This window comes from Purpureocillium takamizusanense, chromosome 5, assembly GCF_022605165.1.
Source record: "Purpureocillium takamizusanense chromosome 5, complete sequence".
NCBI lineage: Eukaryota > Fungi > Ascomycota > Sordariomycetes > Hypocreales > Ophiocordycipitaceae > Purpureocillium > Purpureocillium takamizusanense.
The window spans coordinates 1,963,992-1,990,084 of record NC_063072.1 but is presented as its reverse complement, the minus strand read 5'-3'; the positions used below and the strand labels follow the sequence as shown (position 1 = coordinate 1,990,084).

At 59.1% G+C, this 26,093-nt stretch overlaps 12 protein-coding genes across 16 annotated transcripts; 6 read left to right on the top strand and 6 right to left on the bottom strand.

The window, feature by feature from the left end:
- Positions 1-8: 8 nt before the first annotated feature.
- Positions 9-1,143, top strand: JDV02_006172 (uncharacterized protein; the record flags this gene model as incomplete). The annotated part of the gene is made up of 3 exons (XM_047987540.1): positions 9-153; positions 213-394; positions 445-1,143. The coding sequence occupies 3 exons, from the start codon at positions 9-11 to the stop codon at positions 1,141-1,143; spliced, it is 1,026 nt and encodes a 341-aa protein (XP_047843525.1).
- JDV02_006171 (2-dehydropantolactone reductase) lies at positions 1,125-2,966 on the bottom strand. 2 transcript variants are annotated; one of them, XM_047987538.1, is made up of 3 exons: positions 2,308-2,966; positions 2,056-2,185; positions 1,125-1,989 (listed from the first exon to the last, which is right to left on the bottom strand). In XM_047987538.1, the coding sequence occupies exons 1-3, from the start codon at positions 2,626-2,628 to the stop codon at positions 1,280-1,282; spliced, it is 1,161 nt and encodes a 386-aa protein (XP_047843523.1). In that variant the 5' UTR covers positions 2,629-2,966; the 3' UTR covers positions 1,125-1,279. The 2 variants fall into 2 exon arrangements, with proteins under 2 accessions (XP_047843523.1, XP_047843524.1); XM_047987539.1 differs by having other exon boundaries at positions 2,056-2,966.
- Positions 2,967-3,082: 116 nt separating this feature from the next.
- JDV02_006170 (uncharacterized protein) lies at positions 3,083-5,551 on the top strand. The gene is made up of 2 exons (XM_047987537.1): positions 3,083-4,504; positions 4,564-5,551. Exons 1-2 carry the CDS (start codon positions 3,446-3,448, stop codon positions 5,488-5,490), a joined length of 1,986 nt encoding a protein of 661 aa, XP_047843522.1. The 5' UTR covers positions 3,083-3,445; the 3' UTR covers positions 5,491-5,551.
- Positions 5,552-6,065: 514 nt separating this feature from the next.
- On the top strand, positions 6,066-8,895 carry NdufS1 (ndufs1 NADH-ubiquinone oxidoreductase subunit). The gene is made up of 6 exons (XM_047987536.1): positions 6,066-6,261; positions 6,327-6,350; positions 6,406-6,457; positions 6,531-6,545; positions 6,605-8,509; positions 8,575-8,895. Exons 1-6 carry the CDS (start codon positions 6,147-6,149, stop codon positions 8,690-8,692), a joined length of 2,229 nt encoding a protein of 742 aa, XP_047843521.1. The 5' UTR covers positions 6,066-6,146; the 3' UTR covers positions 8,693-8,895.
- A 218-nt stretch (positions 8,896-9,113) lies between these two features.
- On the bottom strand, positions 9,114-10,795 carry JDV02_006168 (uncharacterized protein; the record flags this gene model as incomplete). Its single annotated transcript, XM_047987535.1, has 2 exons — positions 9,114-9,925; positions 10,780-10,795. The coding sequence occupies 2 exons, from the start codon at positions 10,793-10,795 to the stop codon at positions 9,114-9,116; spliced, it is 828 nt and encodes a 275-aa protein (XP_047843520.1).
- ATG37 (Autophagy protein 37) lies at positions 10,739-12,853 on the bottom strand. 2 transcript variants are annotated; one of them, XM_047987533.1, is made up of 3 exons: positions 12,429-12,853; positions 12,035-12,332; positions 10,739-11,971 (listed from the first exon to the last, which is right to left on the bottom strand). In XM_047987533.1, exons 1-3 carry the CDS (start codon positions 12,442-12,444, stop codon positions 11,422-11,424), a joined length of 864 nt encoding a protein of 287 aa, XP_047843518.1. In that variant the 5' UTR covers positions 12,445-12,853; the 3' UTR covers positions 10,739-11,421. The 2 variants fall into 2 exon arrangements, with proteins under 2 accessions (XP_047843518.1, XP_047843519.1); XM_047987534.1 differs by having other exon boundaries at positions 12,035-12,853.
- A 1,012-nt stretch (positions 12,854-13,865) lies between these two features.
- JDV02_006166 (Ribonuclease III) lies at positions 13,866-15,288 on the bottom strand. The gene has a single exon (XM_047987532.1). The coding sequence runs from the start codon at positions 15,101-15,103 to the stop codon at positions 14,042-14,044; it is 1,062 nt and encodes a 353-aa protein (XP_047843517.1). The 5' UTR covers positions 15,104-15,288; the 3' UTR covers positions 13,866-14,041.
- A 190-nt stretch (positions 15,289-15,478) lies between these two features.
- On the top strand, positions 15,479-15,957 carry JDV02_006165 (uncharacterized protein; the record flags this gene model as incomplete). Its single annotated transcript, XM_047987531.1, has 4 exons — positions 15,479-15,517; positions 15,567-15,772; positions 15,830-15,879; positions 15,932-15,957. 4 exons carry the CDS (start codon positions 15,479-15,481, stop codon positions 15,955-15,957), a joined length of 321 nt encoding a protein of 106 aa, XP_047843516.1.
- A 1,399-nt stretch (positions 15,958-17,356) lies between these two features.
- JDV02_006164 (uncharacterized protein) lies at positions 17,357-19,893 on the top strand (the record flags this gene model as incomplete). The annotated part of the gene is made up of 5 exons (XM_047987530.1): positions 17,357-17,479; positions 17,556-17,642; positions 17,698-18,633; positions 18,686-19,312; positions 19,366-19,893. 5 exons carry the CDS (start codon positions 17,357-17,359, stop codon positions 19,891-19,893), a joined length of 2,301 nt encoding a protein of 766 aa, XP_047843515.1.
- A 657-nt stretch (positions 19,894-20,550) lies between these two features.
- JDV02_006163 (uncharacterized protein) lies at positions 20,551-22,178 on the bottom strand. 3 transcript variants are annotated; one of them, XM_047987529.1, is made up of 4 exons: positions 21,912-22,178; positions 21,616-21,855; positions 20,924-21,397; positions 20,551-20,859 (listed from the first exon to the last, which is right to left on the bottom strand). In XM_047987529.1, the coding sequence occupies exons 1-4, from the start codon at positions 22,164-22,166 to the stop codon at positions 20,698-20,700; spliced, it is 1,131 nt and encodes a 376-aa protein (XP_047843514.1). In that variant the 5' UTR covers positions 22,167-22,178; the 3' UTR covers positions 20,551-20,697. The 3 variants fall into 3 exon arrangements, with proteins under 3 accessions (XP_047843514.1, XP_047843512.1, XP_047843513.1); XM_047987527.1 differs by having other exon boundaries at positions 21,988-22,178; XM_047987528.1 differs by lacking the exon at positions 21,912-22,178 and having other exon boundaries at positions 20,924-21,911.
- A 475-nt stretch (positions 22,179-22,653) lies between these two features.
- PTC5 ([Pyruvate dehydrogenase (acetyl-transferring)]-phosphatase) lies at positions 22,654-25,128 on the top strand. The gene is made up of 3 exons (XM_047987526.1): positions 22,654-23,523; positions 23,577-24,584; positions 24,642-25,128. Exons 1-3 carry the CDS (start codon positions 22,868-22,870, stop codon positions 24,751-24,753), a joined length of 1,776 nt encoding a protein of 591 aa, XP_047843511.1. The 5' UTR covers positions 22,654-22,867; the 3' UTR covers positions 24,754-25,128.
- JDV02_006161 (uncharacterized protein) lies at positions 24,957-26,011 on the bottom strand. Its single transcript, XM_047987525.1, has one exon. The coding sequence runs from the start codon at positions 25,982-25,984 to the stop codon at positions 25,052-25,054; it is 933 nt and encodes a 310-aa protein (XP_047843510.1). The 5' UTR covers positions 25,985-26,011; the 3' UTR covers positions 24,957-25,051.
- Positions 26,012-26,093: the final 82 nt, after the last annotated feature.

Genomic DNA, 26,093 nt, shown 5'->3' with positions numbered 1-26,093 from the left:
ACGGCACCATGGCAAACACCGCCCGGGTCCTCAAGTTCCCTCGCAGCGATGAGGAGTCTTCATCAGTTCTCGTCCAAGTCACATCCTCTGGCCGCAAGGCACTGGACCTCAAGCTCGTTGCGACCGAAGTGAAGGCGCCGTACGTGTGCACCTGTCAGTACCCTCGCCATCATCGAGCTTCGGCAAAGACTGACTGACCAATCGACGCGTAGTGAAACATGACCGGGTGTCATCACTTCGGGTCAAGAACTGCCCCGTATCAGAAAAGGAATGGGAGCACATTCTTGAGTCCATTTTCAATCAGGAGATGCCTGATGACATCCAAGTGACCACCACGGTCTCGACCGAGTCCAGCATTGCGGTCACCGTGCGTAAGCAGGTGCAAGGAATCACGGTAGGGCAAAGCATCATCGCCGACGGAGAGTAGGCGGCTAACTCCGACAGCAACGACTGGGCGACATCACCTTGAAGTGCGATTGGAAAGAGGGCATTGAGCTCTTCCAGTGGTGCGACGTAACCCTTGACGCCCTGGCCCAGGCTAAACTCGAGGCATCCTCCTGCCTCAGCAAAAATCGGGAGCTAGAGACCACAGTCACGGAACTACAGTCACAACTCGACGACCTAGTACAGGCCAAACAGGACGACGAGACAGCCTTGCTTCAAAAGTTCCGGGACCTGCTCAACGAGAAAAAGGTCAAGATCCGGGAGCAGCAGAAGATCATTGCATCGTCATCTTTCGACGGGGGGCGGCCGACCTCACAACCACCCCAGCAGGAAGACCAACCTGCCCGACGTGCAGCCCCATCGCGCCCAGCGAAAAGGAAAGCGGGGGCATCCAACAACGCCGAAGATGGGGAGGCAGACGGAGTTGTGGACATGATCAAGGAGGAGCTCGAGGACACAGACCCCGGTGAAACAAGCGAGGGCACAGCATCTACAGCAAGCGTGGACGACGAGGATGCAGCCGAGCCAGAAGCAGCCCGAGAGGGTGGCAAAAGAGGCGGCAAGCGACAAAAGACGCCCCCCAAGAAGAAGGTGCAAGATCCTCCACCAGCACCGCGCAGCCTACCGTTTGCCACTAGAAGGGCCAGTGCACGGGCTCCAGCTGCTGCTAATGACACGGACTCGGATGATGAGCTATGATCATTGGGAAATACATTCGAGGCACAACACACACTTGAATGATGGAAGCACATGACTCCCCGGTCCCGACTGGTCGTCAAATCGTGTAATTGACGGCCCCCTGCGATCTTGACCGTAGTGGATATGTACCAGCCATCTACCGCCTGTCGTCTGGGGCGAAACGTTCCTTCCAGAAGGAGCGATAGTGCTTTTGCTGACCCAGCTCCGCGATATCGGACACTTCTTTGGGTGTCAGCTTGATGAGCGGGAGCTTCTTGAGATAGCGTTCCAACCGCTCCTTTTTGGAGCTGGTGGTGAGCACCACCAATCCCTGGTCGATGCACCACCTCAGCCCAATCTCCGACTCCGAGACACCATACTTGTCCGCCAGCTGCTTCCAGAGCGCGTTGACGGGACCGTCGGTGGCCGTTGTGAGCGGCACGAGCGGGCCGTACGCGGCAGCGGCGATGTTGTTCTTCCTCAAGAAGGGAAGCAGGTCTCCGTGCTGCAGATAGGGGTGAAACTCAATCTGGTTGATGGCGGGCGGGACCTTGGCCGTCTTCAAGACGGACTCGACGTGCTCTTGCAGGAAATTGGAGACGCCGATGGACCTAGCCCTTCCGGACGCCTTGATGGCCTCGAGCTCGGCCCAACGCTGCTGCAGCTCCTGCTCCGTGTCGGCGAACCAGGGGCCGTGGAGGAGGTACAGGTCCACGTAGTCGAGGCCGAGCTTCTTGAGGGAGAGGGCGAAGGCCTCCTCGACATTCTTCTTGTGCACGGCGTGGATCTTGGTGGTGACGAAGAGCTGCTCGCGGGGCACCTTGGACGCCTTGATGGCGGCGCCGAGCTCCTCCTCGTTTGCGTACCCTAGGGGAGGCCCTGTGTCAATGCTGGGATGATGGCGGCTGGAACGCAGCGGGGAGGGGCGCGCACCTTCGGCGCCGTCCAGGTGACGGTAGCCGAGCTCAATGGCCTCCTTGGTGACGTCGACGATGGACTGGTCCAGCGGGGCTTTGGCAGCGTCGTCCCATTTGCCCCTCTTGGTTCCGAGACCGTATCCAACCTGCCGGCACGAGATGGTCAATACACAGTCGGACGGATCGCGACCTTGGAGAAGTGGGAAGAGAGAGAGCATGCATCGATGGCGTCATCGCCGTGCGTGTGTGTATTTTACTAGGTACTCACCAGGGGAATCTCGTTGCCGTCGTTGAGCTTCAGGGTCGGCAGGAACGGGCCTTGCTTGGGCGCGGTGCCCGAGGCGTCTGGTTGGAACGAGGAGCCGATGGAGTTCATTTTCGTCTTGCTTGTTGTGCTTTGCTCTGGGGAGGAGAACTGTAGAGAGCCGGTTATCAAGACTGGTGGGGGTAGGAGGCTGGCTGCCTCTACATAATATACTTGAAGTAGTCGGCAATGCGTCCGGTTTGCGGAGCTGTGGTGGCCCCGTAGACCATTAACTACACAAGTCGTGGAGCAAATGTCGTTGCTTGGATGGGGGAATCTGCCCATTTATTTACCCCGCCAGACGCCCAACTAACAACAACCTTTCTTTGGCTTGGGACCCTGATGATGAGATGAGCCCAGTCAAGAGGGGAAGGCGCATCTTTCGTATTTGGCAGCTCGGTTTTCCCAGTGCAGGGGGCGATCCGGCCTCGGCAACGCGCCAAAACTTCATGCACGGCTCTGCGAACCCCCAAACAGATGACCGACTGCTGGTGGAAGTCGTCTCGGAGGTTGGCGATGGCGTCAGTGCGGTAGGGCGCAGCCACCCTACACCCAGCAAGCCGGATCGCGGGGTCGAGCTGCAGCTCGGAACACGGAACGGAACTTGGGTCCGGAACGGAACTTGGGTCGGGTGATTTCTTTCGCTGGCTAACACAAGAGTGAGATGTCTGCATTCTTGCTATTCCCGGCAGCTATATGTGGTTCCAGAGGCTTGCCGTTCCTCTACGAGGACATCTACCAGAAATAATAATTTCCATGGGTGACACTCTTGGAGCCATGCTGGCGAACATGCCCGACACTGGTTGGGGGCTAGTTCCGTCTACACCGGCCGCCATGCCGCAATGGTGGGGTCGAACCGGGCTCTGGAGTGGGTGTCACCCTCCAACAGGGCCGCGGTCGTTGGTGATGTCAATCCACACTACTGGACCCTCTGAGTATACATCGTCAGTTTGTCATCATTGCCACCATCCTATCGTGGCCGCATATTGCCAGGTAATCTTCTCGGTGCCATGATGGGATGATGAGATCCTACGCATCTACGCACGCAATAATCCGCTCTTGACTTTGGTCCCGCTCACACGCCGACAAACATCTGCCGTTGATGCTCTTCCGAGCCGCTGTACCCGGACTGACCCGACGGCTCTGTTTCCGAACCACGTCCGCCATGGCCACGGCGCGTCAGCCGAACGGCAATCTTATGGCGCAGAAGGCCGGTTCGTCGCTCGAGGACCTGCCCAAGTCCTGGACCTTCACGCAGTCACTCCCGCCTGACGCCCGGTTCCCGACGCCGGCCGAGTCTCACAAGACGCCCCGCGACCAAATCGGCCCGCGGCAGGTCCGCAACGCCCTCTTCACCTGGGTGCGCCCCGAGCAGCAACAGGACCCCGAGCTCTTGGCCGTGAGCCCCGCTGCCCTGCGTGACCTGGGCATCAAGGATAGCGAGGTCAAGACCGACGACTTCCGCCAGTTCGTCGCCGGCAACAAGCTCTACGGTTGGGACGAGGAGAAGCTCGAGGGGGGGTACCCGTGGGCGCAGTGCTACGGAGGCTTTCAGTTTGGACAGTTTGCTGGTCAGCTCGGTGACGGGAGGGCCATTTCGCTGTTCGAGACGACCAACCCGGCGTCCGGCACGCGCTACGAGCTGCAGCTCAAGGGCGCCGGCCTGACGCCTTACTCGCGCTTCGCCGACGGCAAGGCTGTTTTGCGATCGAGCATCCGCGAGTTCGTCGTCTCCGAGGCCCTGAACGCGCTCAAGATCCCCACGACCCGGGCGCTGTCGCTCACGCTCCTGCCGCACTCCAAGGTGAGGCGCGAGACCATCGAGCCCGGGGCCATCGTCCTGCGCTTCGCCCAGTCGTGGCTGCGGCTGGGTAACTTTGATATCTTGCGCGCGAGAGGAGACAGGGACCTAATCAGGAAACTCGCCACGTACATTGCCGAAGATGTCTTTGGGGGCTGGGAAAACCTCCCTGGCCGGCTTGCGGACCCCGAAAAGCCAGACCAGTCGCCGGCGCCGAAGCGTGGGTTAGGGCCAAAAGACATTGAAGGACCTGATGAGACAGCGGAAAACAGGTTTACCAGGCTGTACCGCGAGATTGTGAGGAGGAACGCCCTCACGGTCGCTGCCTGGCAGGCGTACGGCTTCATGAATGGCGTCTTGGTATGACCCGCTCTCCCTTCATCTCCCTGCGCCGGTAGCGCAGCTAACCATGATGCCAGAACACGGACAACACGTCCATCTACGGCCTGTCAATAGACTTTGGACCGTTTGGGTTCATGGATACCTTTGATCGCTCCTACACACCCAACCACGACGACCACATGCTGCGATACAGCTACGGTAACCAGGTTACCATCATCTGGTGGAACCTCGTCCGGTTCGGAGAGGCTATTGGCGAATTGATAGGTGCCGGGGCCATGGTGGACGACGAGACATTCGTTGCCGAGGGCGTCAAGGAGAACCAAGAGGAGGAGATCGTCTCTCGTGCGGAGAAGCTCATCATGCAGACCGGCGAGGAGTATAAGGCTACCGCCCTTGCGGAGTACCAGCGGCTCATGACTGCTCGCCTGGGCCTTCGAGAGGCTCAAAAGTCAGATTATGACGAGCTCATCAGCGCCATCTTTACGACCATGGAGACCCTCGAATTAGATTTCAGCCACTTCTTCCGCCGCCTGAGTGGCCTCAAGCTGGCGGACCTCTCCACCCCGGAGGCCCGAAAGGAAAAGGCCTCCGTCTTTTTCCACCAGGAGGGACCGCCCAAGACGGCCAGCGAGGGCGAGGCCCGGGATCAGCTCGCGTCTTGGCTCGATAAGTGGCGGGCAAGGATCATTGCTGACTGGCAGGACGGTGACGGCACTGTGTCCCCGGCACGGGACGAGGAGCGCATGCAGGCGATGAAGCAGGTCAACCCCAATTTTGTCCCTCGCGGCTGGATCCTCGACGAGGTCATCCGACGCGTCGAAAAGGAAGGCGAGAGGGACGTCCTTGATCGCATCATGCACATGGCGCTGAACCCATTCGAAGAGGCCTGGGACGGGCGCACCTTCAATGGTGCTACGTGGAAGGGCGATGCAGAGGAGGAGCAGCGATGGGTTGGCGAGGTGCCCAGGACTGAACGGGCCCTCCAGTGTAGCTGCAGCTCATAGCGTGGCGTGTGCCTGGCAACTTTAAATAGAGAGAGACCTGCTCAACAGGAGAACATGCACCTCACGCAGCCCTCGCACCTCACACGTGCGTACTTCGTATGCTTTCACGGATACCCGCCTCTTGCGAAGCATCGCAAGCGAGTCCATCAATGCGGAATGTAACGACCGGCGGTAAGAGGCAGCGGTCAAGGAGCGAAATTACTCTCCCATGCTTCCATAAACGGCGTAATAGAAATCAATCTGGAGCACAAGATAGAGGAAGACTCGACTGAGGACCGCATGCCTGCGAGGCAAACAGGCGGCTCAAGCTCACCTACAATAAAATGTGCCCGTGGTACAATTATGGTGAGAGAAGAGAAAAAAGAAGAGCAGGCAAGCTGTCCGCAAAATTTCTGGGGTTTATGGCTGGCTCGCTGGCTGGGGCTCCACACGCGCTACCTAGGCGTGGCAGCGGCGGCGGCCTCAGGCACACACGTCGGAGCCGGCCAGCCAATCACAGCGGGGGTAAAGTACCTGGTAATCCGTGTTTGGCGCACTTCCCATCCACCCGAGGAGACGAGCAGTTCTTGTCTCGACGTCAACCACTGAGCCTTTATCCCGCCCGCAGCGCGCTGCATCGTCATCACCGCCCCCCTTCACTCCGTCAAGGCGACACGATGCTTCGACAGTCTCTGGCACGTTCGGCTTGGCGGACCGGCCGGCGGGTCGCCAACGTCTCCCGGACATTTGCGACCACGCCCCAGCGCCAGGCGGAGGTCGAATTGACAGTCGGTAAGGCGAACCGCGAGACCGGGGGGGAGCCATTGAGATGCTCACAAGTACTAACACCTTGCCAGATGGAAAGAAGGTCTCGATTGAAGGTATGCCGCGTCGATTGGCGAGCTGCTACGGACCTCGTTGCTGACCCCAGGCTAGCTGGCTCTGCTCTGATCCAGGCCTGTGAGAAGGCTGGAGTGACCATTCCCAGGTATGTACCGCCCCCCCGCTCATGGTTCTCCCTTTTCGGATGTGACAGGTGCAGCTGCTAACATTGTACTCAGATATTGCTACCATGAGTACGAATCTGCCCGCCTTCCCGTTGTCCCGACGAGCCGAAATTTAACAAAGCCCGCAGGAAGCTCATGATCGCCGGAAACTGCCGTATGTGCTTGGTAGAGGTGGAAAAGGCCCCGAAGCCTGTGGCCTCTTGCGCCTGGCCTGTGCAGCCCGGCATGGTTGTCAAGACGAACTCGCCTCTCACCCACAAGGCCCGCGAGGGCGTCATGGAGTTCCTCCTCGCAAACCACCCGCTCGACTGTCCCATCTGCGACCAGGGTGGCGAGTGCGACCTTCAGGACCAGTCCATGCGGTACGGCGCCGACCGTGGCCGGTTCCACGAGATTGGCGGCAAGCGCGCCGTCGAAGACAAGAACATTGGCCCCTTGATCAAGACCTCAATGAACCGATGTATTCACTGCACCCGATGTGTCCGATTCGCCAACGATATCGCCGGAGCGCCTGAGCTTGGCTCTACGGGCCGTGGCAACGACCTGCAGATTGGTACCTACCTCGAGAAGAACCTCGACTCCGAGCTGTCCGGCAACGTGATCGACCTTTGCCCCGTTGGTGCGCTGACGTCCAAGCCCTACGCTTTCCGCGCCCGTCCCTGGGAGCTGAAGCACACCGAGTCCATCGATGTCCTCGACGGTCTGGGCTCCAACATTCGCGTCGACTCTCGCGGCCTCGAGGTCATGCGAATCCTCCCCCGTCTGAACGATGATGTCAATGAGGAGTGGATCAACGACAAGACCCGCTTCGCCTGCGACGGCCTCAAGACCCAGCGACTGACCATGCCGCTCGTCCGACGAGAGGGCAAGTTCGAGCCGGCCGACTGGGAGGAGGCCCTCGCCGAGGTTGCCCGTGCCTGGGAGCAGAAGAAGCCCAAGGGCAACGAGTTCAAGATCATTTCCGGTGCCCTGACCGAGGTCGAGTCCCTGGTTGTCGCCAAAGACATGGCTAACAAGCTGGGCTCTGACAACCTCGCTCTGGATACTCCTACCGGCAGCCAGCCCGTCGCCCACGGCATTGATGTGCGGTCCAACTACGCCTTCAACTCCCGGATCTGGGGCATCGAGGAGGCTGACTGCATTCTGCTCGTCGGCACCAACCCCCGCCACGAGGCCGCCGTATTGAACGCCCGCATCCGGAAACAATGGCTCCTCTCCGACCTTGAGATCGGTGTCGTTGGCGAGACCTGGGACTCTACCTTTGAGTTCGAGCACCTCGGTGCCGACCACGCCGCGCTCAAGAAGGCTCTCACTGGTCCTTTCGGCAAGAAGCTCCAGGCTGCCAAGCGGCCTATGATCATCGTCGGCTCCGGTGTCACCGACCATGTTGACGCCAAGGCCTTCTACGAGACCGTTGGCGCTTTTGTCGAGAAGAACGCTGCTAACTTCACAAACGCGGAGTGGGACGGCTACAACGTTCTTCAGAGAGAAGCGTCCCGAGCCGGCGCCTTCGAGGTTGGCTTCACGACGCCCTCCGCTGCCGTTGCGGAGACCAAGCCCAAGTTCGTGTGGCTCCTTGGCGCCGACGAGTTTAACGAGGCCGATATCCCCAAGGACGCTTTCGTCGTGTACCAGGGCCACCACGGTGACCGTGGTGCGCAGATTGCCGACATCATCCTGCCTGGTGCCGCGTACACCGAGAAGGCGGGCACCTACGTCAACACCGAGGGCCGCGTCCAGATGACCCGTGCGGCCACCTCCCTGCCCGGCGCGGCTCGAACCGACTGGAAGATCCTGCGGGCCGCCAGCGAGTTCCTGGGTGCTCCCTTACCGTACGACGATGTTGCTGCGGTGCGGGACCGCATGGTGGAGATCAGCCCGGCGCTGGCTGCCTACGACGTGGTTGAGCCCGTTGCCCTGCGGCAACTGAGCAAGGTCCAGCTCGTGGACCAGAACAAGGGATCCAAGGCTAGTGGGGCGCCGCTGAAGAAGGTTATCGACAACTTTTATTTCACAGATGCCATCTCTCGGAGGTATGTTTTTTTTATATCTATTGACCCGCTCTTTGCTCGCTCTTATGCTAACTCGCAATCTGTAGCTCACCGACGATGGCCCGGTGCTCCGCAGCCAAGGCTACGGGTGACCCGAGGACAAACTTCATGGCACCCGGTATGGAGGAGGACAAGCCTATGGGCCAGATCGCGTACGGAGTATAAGACGTGCTGCTGTACCAAAATAGAAAGATTTCCCTTGCGTCGTCATGTTGCGGGACGGTGGTGTCTGGATCGGCTTTGTACATATAGGACGTCGTACTGGAGGAGGCGAGGCGATGAGGGTAAAATAATCTACCGAGATGTCTCCGTCATACCCCATGTTACCAGTATCTGTTCTGCTGGTTGCTGTGTAACGTGGGTTGCGGTCTTGAACCCGCCAGAACCATCGCAGGTGTCTTGGTGAGACTCCACGTGGCCTGCTGGTAATGTTTCGTCTGCCTCATCAGAACGTATCCCCGGGACGGCGCTTGAGGCACGAGCGGAGCGGCTTCGCCGGGCTCGATTTCTTCGGCTGGAAAGGCCTCCAGGTAGTAGTCGTGACGGCTGGCCTCGTGGAGGAGCGAGGGCCAAACGGGTCCCGCTTCTAGCGGGCCTCGTCGGCCTCCAGCTCGCGCTTGAGGGCAGCCTCGTACTCGCTCCTGGTGTGGGCGAAGTGCTGGTCGAGCCGGGAGAGCTCGTCGAGGAGGCGCGACACGGACGCCATGATCTGGTGGGTGGCGAACTCTCTGTGCGAGCGGTCGGGCACCTTGCTGAAGTCCGGACGGGGGAGGTTGGAGGGAGATGATGACGAGGAGGTGCTGGAGTCGCCGGTGCCTATGATGCTCATGAGGGGCTTGGGGGCGGACATGTTGGCGATCATGGCGTTGTAATCCTCGGGCGTGAGGCTGTTGCTGCTGCTGATGGTGCTGGGGGCAGCGGCCTGCTGCGGATGCCTCTGGTGGTGGCGACGGTGGTGGTGGTGGTAGTGGCCACGGCTAGGACCACCGCCAGCTGCCGCTGATGGTGGCGGGCCAGCATCGTCTGGTGGCTGCGCGGGATGGTCGGGCTCATCGGCGAGGGCGTCGCTCAGCAGGCGGAAGCAGTCGCGGCGCACGAGGGCGATTGCGTTGGAGCGCACCTGGGCGGCGTGCTCGTCGAGGCGGGCGAGGATGGCGCGGAGGCGGGCGACGCGGTCCGCGGGCGGGGGGAGGGGAGTGGCCGCGACGTCTGCCGGGAGGGGCACGAAGAAGGCGGCAGGCGTGAGGTGGACGAGGACGGGGATGCCGCTCTGTTGTTGTTGCTGCTGCTGCTGCTGCTGCTGCTGCTGTTGCTGCTGCTGTTGCTGCTGCTGTTGCTGAGGGTGATTTTGCGACGGATGTGCCGCGCCCGCACCCGTACCCGCACCCGCGGCCGTGGCTGGTTGTGTCAGGAGGCTGCTAGCAGATGCATGTCGGTCTCGCCCGCGCAGCATCGCGGCCGGCGCGGTGGGAGGTTGTCCCCGTTGTTGTGGTTGCGGTTGCGGTTGCGGTTGCGCTTGGGGATGCGCTCGGGAATGTGGTTGAGGTCGAGGTTGCAGCGGACCCCGAGAGGGACCTGGCGGCCCAGACCGCGGGCTGAAGTGATTCATTGTTACCCCTTGAACTCAAAAAAAAAAAAAGGATGGAAGAGACGAAAACCAAAACCATGAAGAGCTTGGATCTCTCTCTCTCTCTCTCTCTCTCTCTCTCTCTCTCTATGCGAAGTCTGTCCGTTCGATGATGCACACACAAAAACGACGTAAACACACAAACAAACACACACACACGACTGAATAGGCTTGTTCTAATTGGACACTTCAAGGTTGTCACGAGATGGACGAGGGGATAAACGCTGGTGTGTTGGTCCGTGATCCTTTTTCCCCTTTCAAGGACGGGGACGGGAATTGGGTTGGGTTGGTTGGGAAGGAGGAAAGGACAGACGAAACGAAGAAAGGAAGTCGGATATTCGCTCTCACCTCACAGGAGACCAATTGACCGCCCATGAAGCTGCAGCGCAAGATGTATGCAAGTATGTATATACGGAGTACGTTGTGTAGTACGAAAATGTCTCGTCATATTCGCGTGCATGGCACACCGACACGCAGTGTGACGGGAGCTCCGTCACACGCATGCGCAACATCACCTGCAGCAGCAACGACAGCTCAAGCGCGTGGGTGGGTAGAACGGTTCTTTGTAGACAAGGTGGTACGTAGTGGAAGTGTAGGACTTGCTGCCCGCATAGGGCTCATTGACCAACCGCGGCCGCCATGATGTTTGTGAGAGGAGAGTCTATGTATGTACTTTGTCCTTCTCAAGTGGCTTGGTGTTGTTCGACTCTGCCGTCCACCAGCCAGCTCAGCTTTGTAAATGACAGTGCTCGTTGCATCATGGCTCGCGCCGACGTGCGCCCGAAGTGAGTCTGGGCTGAGGAGCCTCGCCATCTATCATACATCATGTGTCGCTCTATTTATCGAGACATGCCTGCTTCGCATGGGCCATTGTCCTGTGCCAACCCACCTCTTTGAATGTCTCCTATATCCTGAACAAATGGGATCACTCCATGAAGTGGCCTGCCTCGGGCCGGGCGCCGTTCTTACGGCCCCTCGCGGCTTGCCCCTCGGAGACGAGCAGTCGTGAAGTGGTGCAAGCAGTGGTCATACTACATCGCGTGGGATGGACCAAGCTGTTCGGGATACTCACAGAGATGGAGTTGGCGGGGCCAGAGCTTCTTCCACCGTGCCGGTCATCCAAGTCCAGTCGCTATGCTGTAACGCGACTTACTATAACGCGACTCACAGGGCTCATATACCATGTGGCAGGAGCTGGCGCGAAGTGTCTGCCTCCAATGCCGCCGGACTTGAGCGTCGGTCTGCATCTTGACAAAGTTGCCGCTCATCACCTGGACGGGAGCACGTTTCTGACGTACTCCCGAATAATCTTGAGAGCCACCCTGACGAGGTCCTCAAGACGCCTATCCTTTCGCTTGCGGAGCCACAACAAGACGATGGCAAGGATGACGCTGTCGATGACGAGGTGCCTCAGGACCAGCCAGGCCAGCCAGCTCACCCACGCGGGGTAGCTGCGCGCCTTCTTGGACTTCCACTCACGCCCGGTCGTGATCTGCTCTCGCAGCGCAGCGATCTCGGCGGAGAGTTTCGTGATGGCACGCTCCATCTTCCGCTGCCACCGGTTGCTGCGCGCGCTCTCCACTTCGGCCTCGTCCTCGAGGTCCATCTGTCGCTGCGACCGCAGTTCGGCCTCGTCTTGCTCACTCATCGGGCTGAGGATCCTCATCGGCCCGTCGCTCCCGCTCATGGGCTGTTGGAACTGCCGCAGGGCTCCGGTCGAGCCACCAGCCTTTGGGGATGAGCCCGTCGAACTCGAAGAGTTGTGCTTGATCTGGTTCCAGACGAATTCGAGTTCCGTGACCAGTTCCGAGGCATCCCTGACGGCCCGGGGCGTCAATACGTGTCATTTGTCAAGTCGGCATGACGAGTGCGAGACTTACGAGGTTGTCGCATAGCGGTGCATCGTCTCAATTAGCGCTTCGACGTATCTGCGCTTTGCCTCGGTGCGCGTGATGCCCCTTTGTGAGTTCCACGCGTCCCACTTGTCGCGTTCTCGCTGCAGCTCTTCCGCCGTCAGCCCTGGGCCGGCCGTGGGCTGCTCCATGACGCCGTCGACGTCCCCCTCCATTGCCTGCTTGTAGAGGCCGTAGAGCCGTAATCGGTCCGATGGAGGCGGTCGCGACGCACCCGTCTTGGGTATCTTTTTGACTGTGTTGAGGGCGTGAACGAACACGCGATCTATGCAAGACGGCATACGATGTCAGTCAAGGAGATACGCCCCCTGGAACAGCATTGGTAGAGGTGGGCGGAAGAGGCGGGATTCGAGCCACGCACCCACGGAGTCGGCCATGGTGCCGTCTGTGCCTCGCCGCCGGCAAGCCCCCTATGAATACGATTGCTTGATTCGCGGGCTGGATCGACGCAGACGATGCGACGTGCGATAGAGAGACGAAAAGAGAGGACCGGGTGCGCCTCCAGTCCTTCAGCAGCCGTGGTGTAACGCGATGACCTCCTTGCGGATATGGGGTTCGGCGGCACGAGGGCGGCGCGAGCGGGCGGGCGAGCGGGATACGGCGTCAAATGCAGATGGGACGCAGGTGCAAGAGTCGTGCAACTTGTATTGGGCGCGGCGACGATGGAGGGAGGCAGGGAGGGAGTCAGTCAGTCGGGGACTCGGTCCGGAATGGCCGTCGAGATGTGTCGCGGGTGCAATGATGACGCTGGCTGACGGGTGAGACGGAGGCACGGGTGGGCGGGTTGGGCTGGGACGAAGACGGAATTATTGGAAACGATGATGCTAACAATGGACATTCCGACGCGGCGTGCCGAGGCCCTGGCTTTAGGTGCGTACTACCAAGCTGGGCAGGTTGCGGCGTTTCCAGGGTATTAGCAGGTGTGACGGGCGGGCGGCACTGGCGAAAGGCGGCGTCTGCCTCACTACCTCCAGCAGTACGGTAGCACAACAACAGCGTCGGCCGAGGCACTTTGACGTTGTACGTACCTGTAATTGTTGATTCCAGTGGGGCTTAGTCGGGCGTGTGTGGCGCTGTGTTGCACCTACCTACCTCTATGGACGTAACTCCACTGGGTTCCATGACTCGTCTGTGATGCGTCGGGCGCTCGCCGTTGAAGCTGGAGCCGCCGACAGCCTGCTGGACCACTGGAATCAGAGGCGCATTGATCGCCCATCCTTGTACACGCGAAACCCTAGCATCCCGCTACCACCGCAACAACAGCTGCTGCGTCTCACGCCGTGGCACCCACCCATTTACATGCAGTGCACGACGCAGCTTGTGCTGTGCAAAAGTGAGACCAAAATGGAGCCATGTTCACATTGTTATTATTCCCCTCTAGCCCGCTGTTGTCTTGTTCAAGTGTACATACTTACTGCCTACTAGGCCCACGCAAGGTGTCACCCACCCTAACCCTACTCCGGTGACCGTGGAGGGACCGTCTCGGCAGGCATGTGACAGCCGTCGCGTAGCCCCACGGACACGGCTTGGACAACGGATCGACTCTTTCAACATCAGACAAAGCCATTGCTCTGTGAAGCAGGTCGCGATATCGGAAAATATATACTCAAGTCTCTTTGCGAGCACTACCACAGCTACAAAAAGCACAAGCAAAGCCTGTCGCATCTGGACGCACGGCAGTTGCGCCGTCGGAGCAACTGCACGTGGACGATCCTCCGACAGTCCGTTTCCCCCACTATGAGATGGTTGCCCTGCGAGTACAAGTCACTCGAGAGCCACTGCACATGCAGTTTATCGTAATCAATACAGCACGGTCTCATTGATCAGCGATCCTCAGTAATGTTCATCCTTCATCGACATTGCTTTCAAGGGATCCGGACATTGACCGCATAAACGCCTTGCTATGCACACCATTGGCACTTCCTCGGCAGCGTCTTTGGGTATTCACACAATCGCCAATCCAGCTGTCCGGGCCTACTCTGCAGACCCATCATTTTCCTGCGTAGCTGCCATAGCCTCCTGGAACGCCTTCTTCTTCGCTTCATACACCTTCATCAGCTTCTTGTTTTCCAGCGCTTGGGCTGCTGCCTTGTGGCCCGCCTCCTTTTTCTGCAGCGCAGTGCCGGTGCCCAGGAGCTTCTTTGTTTCACCCCAACCGTCGAGGTACACCCCGATAGTGTAGAGCGGTAGGCCGTGGTTCTTGTCCTTCTTGTTTCCCGGCATGTCGAGATAGCTGAGCAGGATGCCCTTCGCACCAATGGCAGCTCTCAGCTTGTCTTTGGGCTTGAGGTTAGGCGTGGCAGGAGCGGCCGCGGACGCCGAAGCTGATGCTGCTGCGGCAGCGCCGGCAGATGCGCCATGTTGCTTTTCGTACTCTACAATCTTCTCTTTGATTGTCTGGCCCCAGAGCGTTCGGATCCAGGCCAGGGCATTCGCCTTTCCGTGTTGGGGATCCGACGCAACCACAGCGCCAAAGTATGCCTCAAACATGTCGGCTTGCGTCTTGCACAGGTCCTTGTCGCTCGATCTACCCCGTCCCAAGCCACGGTCACCGTGGAATTCAGGTGGCAGTATCGCTTTTGATGCCATGTTGTACTGTCGAAAATAGCTGGCGAGCGTTGTGTTGCGCACCAGCAGCTCCCGCAGCTGGGAGCAGCGGCCGGCAGACGTTTTCGCAAAGGTCTTGAAGATGAGGCCGGTGGCCGCGAGCTCAATGTACGCGTCCCCAAGCCACTCCAAGCGTTCGTAGCTTTCCTCACCGTTTCGGGGAACGCCGGGATGAGTGAATGCTCTTTTCTCTAATTCCGGATCCTTGACCTGCGGCAGTGGAGGCAGCTGCGAGGAGATCTCTGAAGACTTCCAAGGGATAAAGTCTGTCAGACCGGGCATCGACTCGAACGAGCTTTGCTGGATGGTGCGCGGCTGATCATCCTCCGTGAGCTCTGACCCATCTTGTCTGGGCCGTTTACTGCTCGCCTGGTCGCTCTGACTGAGGACCTCTCCGGCCTCCAGGCTCGAGGCTGGACGTTTGGCCATTGCTTGCCAAACCTCGCCAGTGAGATCCAAAGCCTAAAGCAATCAGTGAGTAGGTAAGCGGCGGCCAAGTCTTAACCTTCAAGATGCTCTCACGTGAAAGCTGCGTCGAAAAGAGCGTGTTGGGCCCTTGGTGGCCTGATATGTACGCGTCAGGGCTCAGAGTGTAAAGTCTGCTGTTTGCGACGTGAACCAAGTTTCCTAAGAAGCGACGCTTGGAGGGTCGTGGGGCTGGGTGGATTTGGCCCGCCGCCCCACACAGATCGCCTCAGCCAATGATGGCCCGGGGCAGCTCTACAGACCAGGATCTGAACGACTTCACCTCAACCTCGAAAAATCGGCGACAACGGCAACAACAGCACGATCGGCCATGCAAAGATGAGCGTCCCTCGCGCACGGATCGTAGAATTGATGAAGGCAAGACTGCATAGTGATTATACAATCGCAAGCAGCTGACCGCGCTCAGGCGCAATGCCAGGTTTTCGCGACGACGTTCAACCCTAAGGGAGTCCGCATGGGCAACAAGATCCTGCGACAGCGATTAAAGGGCCCTGCCGTCGCCGCATACTACCCGAGGAAGACGGCAACCATCAGGGATGTGAAGCGCGAATTCGGACCCCACCTTACGACCTGGGACGACGCCGAAGAGGACCGGTTCGAGTACATTGAGGAGTATGCAAGCTCTGATCACCACTTTCTGGCAGCAGCACGCTCATATGCATGGAACAGGCTGAAGGAAAGAGGCAAGAGTGCGCCCAAGAAGAAGAAGGCGCCGCCAGGTGAGTCTATGATGGATTTTGTATCGGGGGCTCATTGCTAACCCCCAGCTAGCTGCCACGCATGGCAAGAAACGATGATCTCGAGATGCCGAACGCCAGCATGTTCTCGGACCGCGCGAGACGAGCAACTATACCCGCAATTTATCAAGAAGAGCTTCAAGCTAGACTGCAAGAAATCAGCTCTGGCAATGCTATAGACGAAGGCGCCACAGAGCGTGCGAGGGCTGCTGGGAAGCGGTTGAGCGAGGACACTGTAAATTTATTGTACCATACGCCGACGATGAAGAGTATTTGGAGCAGTGCCGTATAAACAGTACTTTGAACTTGGTTTGTGTTGCATGGGCGTCATACCCGTGAGGCCAGGTTATCGGCTTTCTTAGTGTAGTGGTGGTCTGGGTTGGATCTCTGGATCACCGCGACCCCATCTCGCTAATGATCGAAACGTGCAGGTAAGAATTTGCGTACAGAATTTTTCTGCAGCAGACCTCCTGGTTCTTTACTCATAGGGCTGATCATTCACTGCTGACTACTGCAGGGCACATACCCGCATCATACCAACATGGGATGGAGCCGAGAGGCATTCGCGACCAGCAAGCATCTCATATTGGCCACGCGCCAAGCCCTCCATCTCGCGCTACTCTTGCCTTTGGCGGTTTGTGGACTGCCATCTAACGTCTTCATAGGGGAATTGCCAAGGAGCTGCTGGCAAAGGAACCAGGCACTGGGCCAACCGGATGCCGACCTCTCGTCCGGACCTGAGCGAGCTGGAGCGGCCGGGCCGCGCCCTGCTGGCACAAGACAACGCCCCGAGCTTCTAGGTAACAGCGCCAGTCGCTGAGGGGACTCGACCCAAGCAGCGAAAAGAGACGGGTCCCGTGCAACTGTTCAGGCTCTGCTGGGGCGAGGTGCTCAGTCCTCGCCCTTGCACTGAACACCGCCAGCCAGCTGCGCGTGTCAGCTCAGCGCTTTCCAGAGCGCTAGGTCCAGCACGGGCGGCTGCGCGCACTTGGGAGTGGTGCACTGCACTGCACTGCACTGCCAGCCCAGTTCTCGTCGAGCACCTCCTCTGTCCTTCCGCGTCTCCCTTCCCCGGAAAAACTCCAACCTTCCCTCCTCGGTCGTCTCGCTTGTGCCCCAGTCCTCACCCACCACACATCTTTCCAGTGCCACCTGCTGGTCAACTCCACCGTCAGGTGTCATCTCGCGTCTGCCAAATCATCTCTTCTTTCCTTTTCGCCCTCGTCAGCTCCTTCTCATCTACGCCTTTGGTTTGTCTCGAGGCATCTTCTCCAAAAACTCGTAATACAAACACTCACATCCTCCTCTGCCTCTACGCGATTGGGCTCACCATCTCCCAGCGCCTTTGATCTCGTTGGCCTCTTCCTGCGGCGCCATTTCGACCATATTTTCCGATCTTCTTCAATCATCGCAAGACGGGACTCAGCAACGCGCCCCTGCACCCCGTCTTGGCTAAATCATGTCGGCCTCCGAGCCTCGAGGCCCGACCCCTCAGCAAGGAGGGCAGCACGCTGCAGGCCTCCACCAGGAGGGCGGCATTTCTCCCTCTGGTACACAAGCCTCTTCAGCGTTCTCAGGAGGCGTAAGTGCATCCCACCATCTCATCTGTTTCTCGTGCATGGGATAGAGACCCGCCGAGCAGTTGCTGACCCGCACAGACGCGTGATGATGGCTCGACCCCTTCTATGCTCAGAAATGTTGCCATCCTGACCAGCTCCAAGTTGGTCAATCAGCCGGGACCAGTGGTACGCACCTTGAGTAGCTGGTATCCTGCTGAATGTTACTGACGGGGAGCACCAGGATGACTCTCCTGGCTCGTATCCAATGGACAAGCTACTCGCCAAGCTCACGGAGCAGCAAGCCGTTCTCAACCAACAGAATGAGGCGTTGAGGTCCGCCGAAGACGATAAAATTACCAGGGTTCATGCAAGGACAGTCGAGCATGCGTCGTCGAGCAACTCGTTGCCCATCACCCCAGCTTCCGATGTCTTTCCCGCGGCTACCCCTAGCACCCGTCCTGCTAGCGCTGCTATTGAGGACTCTCGTCCCGATACCGATGAAGTTCTGAGACTGAAGCTCCAGCTGGCCCAAGCACAGAACCGAATTTCAAAGCTGGACCAGGAGCTGGCCAAAACCAAGTCATTCAAGGCGGAAACCGATCCTCAAAGCTTCACAGTCCCGCGAGGCATGCCATTGGTATCCCGAGAACCAACCTGGGCACCGGCAGACGATTCACAGTCTGATACCAGCGACGCCATGTCCGCCACTGCCCTCAATCGAAACCGCGGCATCTGGGGCCCGTCGAAGGGAGGTTTTCCCAACAGCAACACCTTCCAACCCCCTGCCAGTGAGCCATCCGCTGCAAACTGGTTTGGTGGCCGAGGCTACGGCCAGCCCTTTGGAGAGTCAAACGAATCGTATCCTGTCATGGACAGCTTTCGAGCTGACCGGGCTGCGCCGGACCCGGTGCAGATGATGCGCGCCCCGGCTGGTCGTCGTGGTGGCCGCTACGACCATCGGTTGAGTGCGCCGAATCAATACACAGGTGGCTTCGGAGCGATGCCCGGACCAGTGAACCAGATTGATCCAATGGCTACTCAGATGCCCATGAATGCCCCTCCGGGACTTGGCCCCATGGGAATGGGGATGTATTCACCATATCAGCAGCAACCGATCGGAACGCCCTTGTCCCCCCACGCTTCTGAATTCACCTCGAAAGCGGTCTGGAAAAATGAGGTGAATGCAGCGAGACTCCCATCTCGTGTAGCCTCCTACTGACATCCGCTAGGCTGTACCTGCTGAAGGGCCAACTTACCTTCCCGCGACGGAACCTCTGAATTATCGCCGGCTCCTTGATAAAAACGTCAGTGCTAATTGGAAGTATATCGTGGACAAGATAGTCTGCAACAACGATCAGCAGGCATCCATCTTCCTCCAGCAGAAGCTCAAGGTTGGCAGCCCTGAGCAAAAGTACGAGATTGTTGAGGCAATCGTGGCGCAGGCGTACCCCCTCATGGTCAATCGCTTCGGTAACTTCCTGGTTCAACGCTGCTTTGAGCATGGAACTCCGGAGCAGGTGATCAAGATCGCCGATGCCATCCGAGGAAACACTCTGAACCTTTCCATGGACCCCTTTGGGTGCCACGTGGTCCAGAAGGCCTTTGACTCCGTACCCGAAGACTACAAGGCAATCATGGTACATGAGCTTCTCCGCCGCATCCCAGAGACTGTCATCCATCGATATGCTTGCCATGTGTGGCAGAAACTATTTGAGCTCCGTTGGACTGAGACGCCGCCTCAGATCATGAAGTATGTCAACGAAGCCCTGAGGGGCATGTGGCACGAGGTTGCCCTTGGAGAGACGGGCAGCTTGGTTGTCCAGAATATTTTTGAGAATTGCCTCGAAGAGGACAAGGTAAATTGGACAGTGGAAGTTACAGTGAGGTAGTACTGACCTTGGCTTTGAAGCGCCCCTGCATCGAAGAAGTGCTCGCAAACATTGACATCGTCGCCCATGGCCAATTTGGAAACTGGTGCATCCAGCACATCTGCGAGCACGGCGCGCCCCCTGACCGTAGCCGAGCCATCGATCATGTCATACGCTACGCTGCGGAGTACAGCACCGATCAATTCGCTTCAAAGGTGGTCGAGAAGTGCCTCAAGATCGGCGGCACGGACTTTCTCGGCAGATATCTGGACCGGGTGTGCGAAGGCCGCCGCGATCGAACCCGGATCCCTCTGATCGATATCGCAAGCGATCAGTACGGAAACTACCTCATCCAGTGGATTCTCAACAACGCCACCCCACAGCACCGCGAGATGGTGGCTGCCCACATTCGCAAGCACATGGTATCCCTTCGGGGCTCTAAGTTTGGCTCGCGAGTCGGCATGCTGTGCACCAACCATGCGGTGACCACTCGACCTGGACCCGGGGTCGGACCCGGTATGGGCAGCCGCATGGGCCCCGGACCTCGGTTTGGGGGCGCGTATCGTTAAACCAGAGCAGTTGGGTGCCTGCATGGATGCCGCTTCGCATCACGTTGCCCGAGGCAGATGGCTGGGACCGCGACTCGAGGCAGGCTTACGTTACAACCGCTATCCAATTTTGTCTCTCCTTATTCTGCCCGAACTGACCACCGAGCAAGAATTTGTCGACTTTCACTTAGGAACATTTTCCCTTGCAGGTAATTTACAGATCACCCGTCATCCTACACTCAGCTGGCTACAGCCTCTCTGGGTGCATTGGACACATCATGGTTATGGATTTTGCAATATGGAGGAGTGCGCAGCTGTTAATCGCGAGGGGGCTTTGCATTCCATAGGTGACCTGTCAGCATATGCCTGAGCGGGCTGCTGGTGGCGGTGGCACCGTTGAGGTTCTCTTGCACAAGGCGGGAGAGTCCTCTTCGATGTCGACTACACTGGCCCAGCTGGCTTTAGGTGATCTTCCATAGGAGGACGAGAGAGCGTGTTCTGGGCACGTCTACGGGGACTAGGATTGTGGTCTTTCGCATGCTGCGACATGGGCTCACGACAGAGTTTGGCGGTCGATTAGAGGTGTTAAGTAGAGAAGACGCTCATTAATGCAAACTTTTGGCTTTAGCACTGGCACATGGTGCATAAAGTGAGAGAAGCCTGAGCCACGTCGTTGATGCCACAAGCAAGAGTCTTGTAGCTTTCATTGACAACGTTTGGTAGACAAAAAGCTATTGAGTCGGTGATATGCTGCGAAGTCCCAACGCCTGTAATGCAGCATCCCTTGCTGTCTTGACTTGGAGGGGTATGTATGCTGAAAGATTATCATGAAGCGACTGCCTCGGTTTGGGCCTCCGGAGTGTCACTCTCCAGCGGCGGAAACTCTGTGTCGAGTGAATGGGGAAGGTCCATGTCTGGGGGAGCGATGACTTCGTCTCTCTCCCAGGGCTTCTTTGGGGCGGCTCGTGAGCCGACGGGTTTCACTCCCTGGTCGAGTATGTGGTAAGCATACAAGCTACGAACCGAAGGGCAGATGCCTATGGGGCCTCACCGGATCTCTAGCAAGGGTGTTGGGAATCTGCCTGATCCCCGGAATCGGTTTCCCTTCCTGCAGGAGCTTGAGCATCTCGGCAAAGCCCATTGGGTAGTTTGGCTCGCCCGCACCGCCGGGAGCCGACTGGGAAGCGGGAACAGCGCTGCGATCGACGTAGAGGTCGGCCTTGGGGGCGGCCTGCTGCCAGGAGAGGGTCGGGGGCGGCGACGCGGGGCTCGTCGTCGTCTCTCCCGCTGCGGCGGAATCCGCCGAGTCCTGCTGCGAGGAGAGGTACCCTGGGGGCACGACGTGCGGCGGCTGGTGGTCGGGGTGGTCGGCGAGCCACCGCTGGTACTGGGCGAAGTCGATCTGGACGCCGATGCGCTGGGCGTAGTAGAAGACGCGGGCGTGCGTGGCGATGTCCGCGGGGGAACCCTGCGGGTTTGGGGCCGGCGAGGAACTGGGCTCGCCGAGGATGGCGGAGAGGCCGGCCTGTGGGAAGGGGAAGAGGGTGGCGAGGGGATGTGTCAGCCAGCGGGTTGGGAGGGATTGACGGTGACGGTGATGTTGATGATGATGATGATGATGATGATGAGAGTTCATGGTGGCAGCAAGACCAGCAGCAGCAGCAGCCGCCGTCGGCATGAGTCCAAACGGACGGTAAGAGAGGGGGAGAGCGCGCAAGTCTGGAGGATTGCCGGGACACATACCAGGAAGGCCTTATCCTTGCTCCAGGGATAGGAGTCAAAGGCCTGGAAGATGGCGTCTTGGTCTGTGAGTGAGCGGATGCGGTCGGCGCCGGAAGCCGTGGGCGGCGGCTGGGCCATGATGCTGCGGCGCGCGGGTCGTGTGAAGTGGGGGGTTTCGTTGTTCGAGTAGATAAGACTCGATACGATTATTTGGTAAAGAGAAGATGAGGCAAAGGAGGACGTGACCTGGCTGTGATGGCCCTGGTGTCGCGTATAAGTCAACGGAGTAGAGTGAGCATGAGGTTAGGTTGACTTGCATGTGACGAGTTGGGGGTCGGCTTGCGGGGGGTCCCTGCGTCTGGGATACTGTGCTTCGGCGGGTAGGCACTGTACCTTATTATGTTAGGCTGGACTGGACGGGCAAAACCTCGGGGGCCGAGGGCGGGCGGTTCTGGCCATGGCCTAAATTCTGTAGCACAGGTTCTGCGTGCAAGCTCTAGTATCAAGCAGGTAATGATCTGGGATTGCCTGATGCTGTGCCGCGTGAGAATGCGAATTGTACCATGTAGCATGTGAGTTTAAAGGCAATATCCTGGATGCACGAACCGTGGGAGAATGAAGGGGCCCAGGTCCCTCAATCGCTTCATCAGGCGCTGGGGCGCTGAGCTGCAGTGGGGTTTCACTGGACTCCGCTCGCCACTTCATGCACCCCGGGCCTCAAGCACCGGCTGCCTGGGGAGCTGACCTCGGAAGGCTTGCAAACGCCCCACGAGCTGCAGCACGCACACGGTGGGTGACTTGCTTGCAAGCTGGCTTCCTCTCGGTACAGGTACTTGTGCCTACCGAAGTCGATTGTCCACGCCCTCGGTAAGCCGCCAATCGCTGCGCAGCGATTCACAGGTGACTGACAGGCACCGATCAAAGGCGCACCTGCCACCTCCAGATCTCCAGCTGCTGCCGCAACCCACCACCTTCCCAGCGGCGCCCACTTTCGGTCTCCTTCTCTCGCAGCCCCGACTCCCCTTCACGCCAACCGCCACGAGTGAGACGAGCCGAGAACGAGCGACCCCCCGAGCAGCAGCGGTCCGGGCTATCTGCCATCGATCCCCTCCAACCAGACGGCGGGCGCGCTACCTATCCCGTGATCCGCATCAGGCGCGTCCACAACCGCCATCACCACGAGAGCAACGACGCGGCCTCAGCTCTGGGCGTCCCGTCGCCGTCGCCAGTCTGCCAGCGTCGCCGTTCGCGTCATCGCCGACACTCCGCCCCGATGCATCGCGCAGCTGTCAGAGCGTTCCGCACCACGTCGACATACCTCAGCGTCGTCCGCAACCTCTCTCGGACCGCCTCGCGAACCCCGCGCCGAGCCCTTTTCTCCTCCGCGAGCCACCTAGCCCAACGCCAGCAACCCAGCGCCAATGAGCCTCTGAGGTCCTCCATGTACTTTCGCCGCTTGCCCGTCGCCCTCGTCTCTAGCCTCGTCGTCGGCTACGGCGCCTGGTACTCGTACAATTCGTCGAGTGTCCCGGGCGGTCAGGCCGCGCGGAGCTTCACCTCGAAGCAGGGCGCCGGTGCTGGGGCTGGGGATGCCGTACCGACGCGCACCGTCCTAGTCGTCGGTGCAGACGAGCTCAGGCAGGGAACTATCGTGGGCGAGGGCCCCATCTTGAAGCCGACGTCGGACGATGGTCGCAGGATCGTCGAGATGTTGACCCCCGACCAGGCCACGCAGAAACTGCGTCGCTTGGAGCAGTCATTTTCGGTGAACCGTGGCGAGGGCGTCACGAGGTATGATTTGGTCCAACTGCCTAGCAACGACCCCATCGAGGACGACCACGCGGAGAAGATTGTCGAGGTCCCTAGTCGCGCAGCAGGAGCCGAGGCAAGCAGCGATTGGATGTTCTGGGGCGTTTTCGACGGCCACTCGTGAGTTGTGCGCCTCTGTTCCACTACCATATCCAACTGACACAGCCGCTCAGAGGGTGGACGACGTCTGCGACGCTTCGAGAGAGCCTCATTAGCTACGTTGCCAGGGAGCTCAACCAAACATACAAGACCTCAGATTCCAGTCTGCCGACGTCGGAAGCTATCGAGCTGGCTATCAAGACCGGCTTTAACCGCTTGGACCACGAGATAGTTCACAAGAGCGTTGAGAAGGTCTTCAAGGCAAGCTCCAAGGCTGTCGCCGCCGAGTTGCTGCAGCCGGCGCTGTCTGGTTCTTGTGCCTTGTTATCCTTCTACGACAGTAGAAGCAAGCTACTACGCGTTGCCTGTACCGGTGACTCCCGCGCAGTTCTGGGCCGGCGGTCGGACTCGGGCAAATGGACGGCGACGGCGCTATCAGAGGACCAGACTGGCAATACCCCAAGCGAGGTAGCACGCATGCGCAAGGAACACCCCGGAGAAGACAACGTGGTCCGCAATGGCCGAGTTCTGGGCGGCTTGGAGCCGACTCGCGCATTTGGTGATGCAGTCTACAAATGGAGCCGCGACGTTGCTGGGAAGTTGCGCCAGAGCTTTTTTGGTCGTAGCCCATCTCCTTTGCTCAAGACGCCGCCATACGTCACAGCCGAGCCCGTCATCACTACGACGAAAATTGAGCCGGAGAACGGAGACTTCGTTGTGCTCGCCACCGACGGTCTCTGGGAGATGTTGACCAACGATGAAGTTGTTGGCCTCGTCGGGAAGTGGATCGAATCCCAGGCGGCTGGCTCGTCCAGCTCGCAGTTCGAGAACGCTTGGGCAAAAATATTTGGCTCCGCCAACAAGCCGCTTCCCATCGAGCAAGGCAAGGGTGACGGGTCAGACGGCCAGCGGACACCCATCCGCGTGCAGCAGTGGGGGATCAACCCGGATGCAAAGGATCGCTTCACCGTCCAGGACAAAAACGTCGCGACGCATCTTGTGCGCAACGCACTGGGCGGAAACAATGACGAGCAAGTGCGGGCGCTCCTCACCCTCCCCTCGCCCTTTTCGAGGAGATATCGGTAAGGCCCAGGAGCGCGGTCCACCTCACCGCACAAATCTCTGACAGTGTAATATAGGGACGATTTGACCGTGCAAGTCATCTTTTTCGGCAAGGGCGAGAAGACAGGCGAGGTGACGGTCAACCTCGACGCCACGGCCCAGCCGGACGAGCCCAAGGCGAAGCTCTAGACGGCCCAGCTGGGCAAATGGTCGCAGCCGTACAGTCGGAGCTTTCTAGCGCTCGTCGGCGTGTTTTTGACGGCCCTATCTGCGTGGTGCCTCGCTTGACTCGAATAGTACCCGTTGACTCTTCAGAGCAGCGTGAAGAGCGCGGGGCCGTGCCAGCGACTTCTCAGATATTGAAAAGAAGGACGCGGAGGAAGCGCCGAAGCGTTCATCATGGTTATGTTGTCTGGTCCACTACCGACTTTACCCAGGATATCGGGACTGGGCCGGACGGGAATGGGCGTTAACATACGAACCCATGCTATACGTTGTCGACAGCCAAAATACAGAGAATATGCGCGTCGCACCCTCGCAGTTCCTTCCGTATGGTGACTGTGGTGGGAACTAGTCGTGCACCGGTCACCACGTCCCTAGAGTGTGGTATATCGTCCACACTCTCCACATGTGCTATCTTCTGCAGCCTAACCTCACCTTGGTCGTCTTCATCATACTCGTCCACATCGCCTTCATCCTTTTCTTTGTTGAGAAAGGCGGCTTTATGCCTGAGCTCGTCGTACTCGATCCTTGTTCCTTTCCAGCCTTTGAGCTCAATCTTGAGCAGCTGATAGGCAAACACTATATCTTCGCCGGCCACCCACGAGTCGCTTTTCTCCGTGCCCAAGGACCGGGAAAGGCTGGTTCCTAGGCCTACGTCGCCAGCAGGAGTAGGAACATCGCCAGTAACCTCCAGCGCGCCGGCCCTGTGCTTCTGTCGGTCCTGCTGGCCCGCGAAGGCCTTGGCGACCATCAGGCCGGTGACCATGTACACTGGCTGCCGCAGGCCGGGCATCCTGCCGGCCTTGATGACCGCCTGTACGCGCGGGGCCTTGATGCGGGCTTCTATCTCCTCGAGCGTCGGGTCGGTGACAAAGTACGAGGTCTCGAGGGCGTCCATGGTGTAGCTCGTCTGCACCGAAGTCCCGTGCTCGCCCGAGATCTTGGCGGAGACGGTCTGCAGGAATTGCGCCCACACGGCCATGGACACGTCGCGGCTGGTGCTATGAGACACAGTGCGATGGTAGTCGGCCATGGTCTCGATGCGGGGGTATGCGCTCTTCAGGACGTCCGCGCCGACCGTCGTCAACGCCCGATGCGGCCTCAATGGGTCTGCGATGATGTTGCCAAGCGCGATCGGACCAGTGCCTGGCTTGAAACGGAAATTGGGCGCGAGCAAGTATGTTGGTTGCTTTGCCATGGTGACGCTGCCTGTATTGTTGTTTCCTCTCCTCCCAGGAGGGAGGGTTCAACCTGCTTGTCAGCTTCGGGCAGCAGCTGCATGCTTCGTGCTTGCCGCGGGGGCCAGA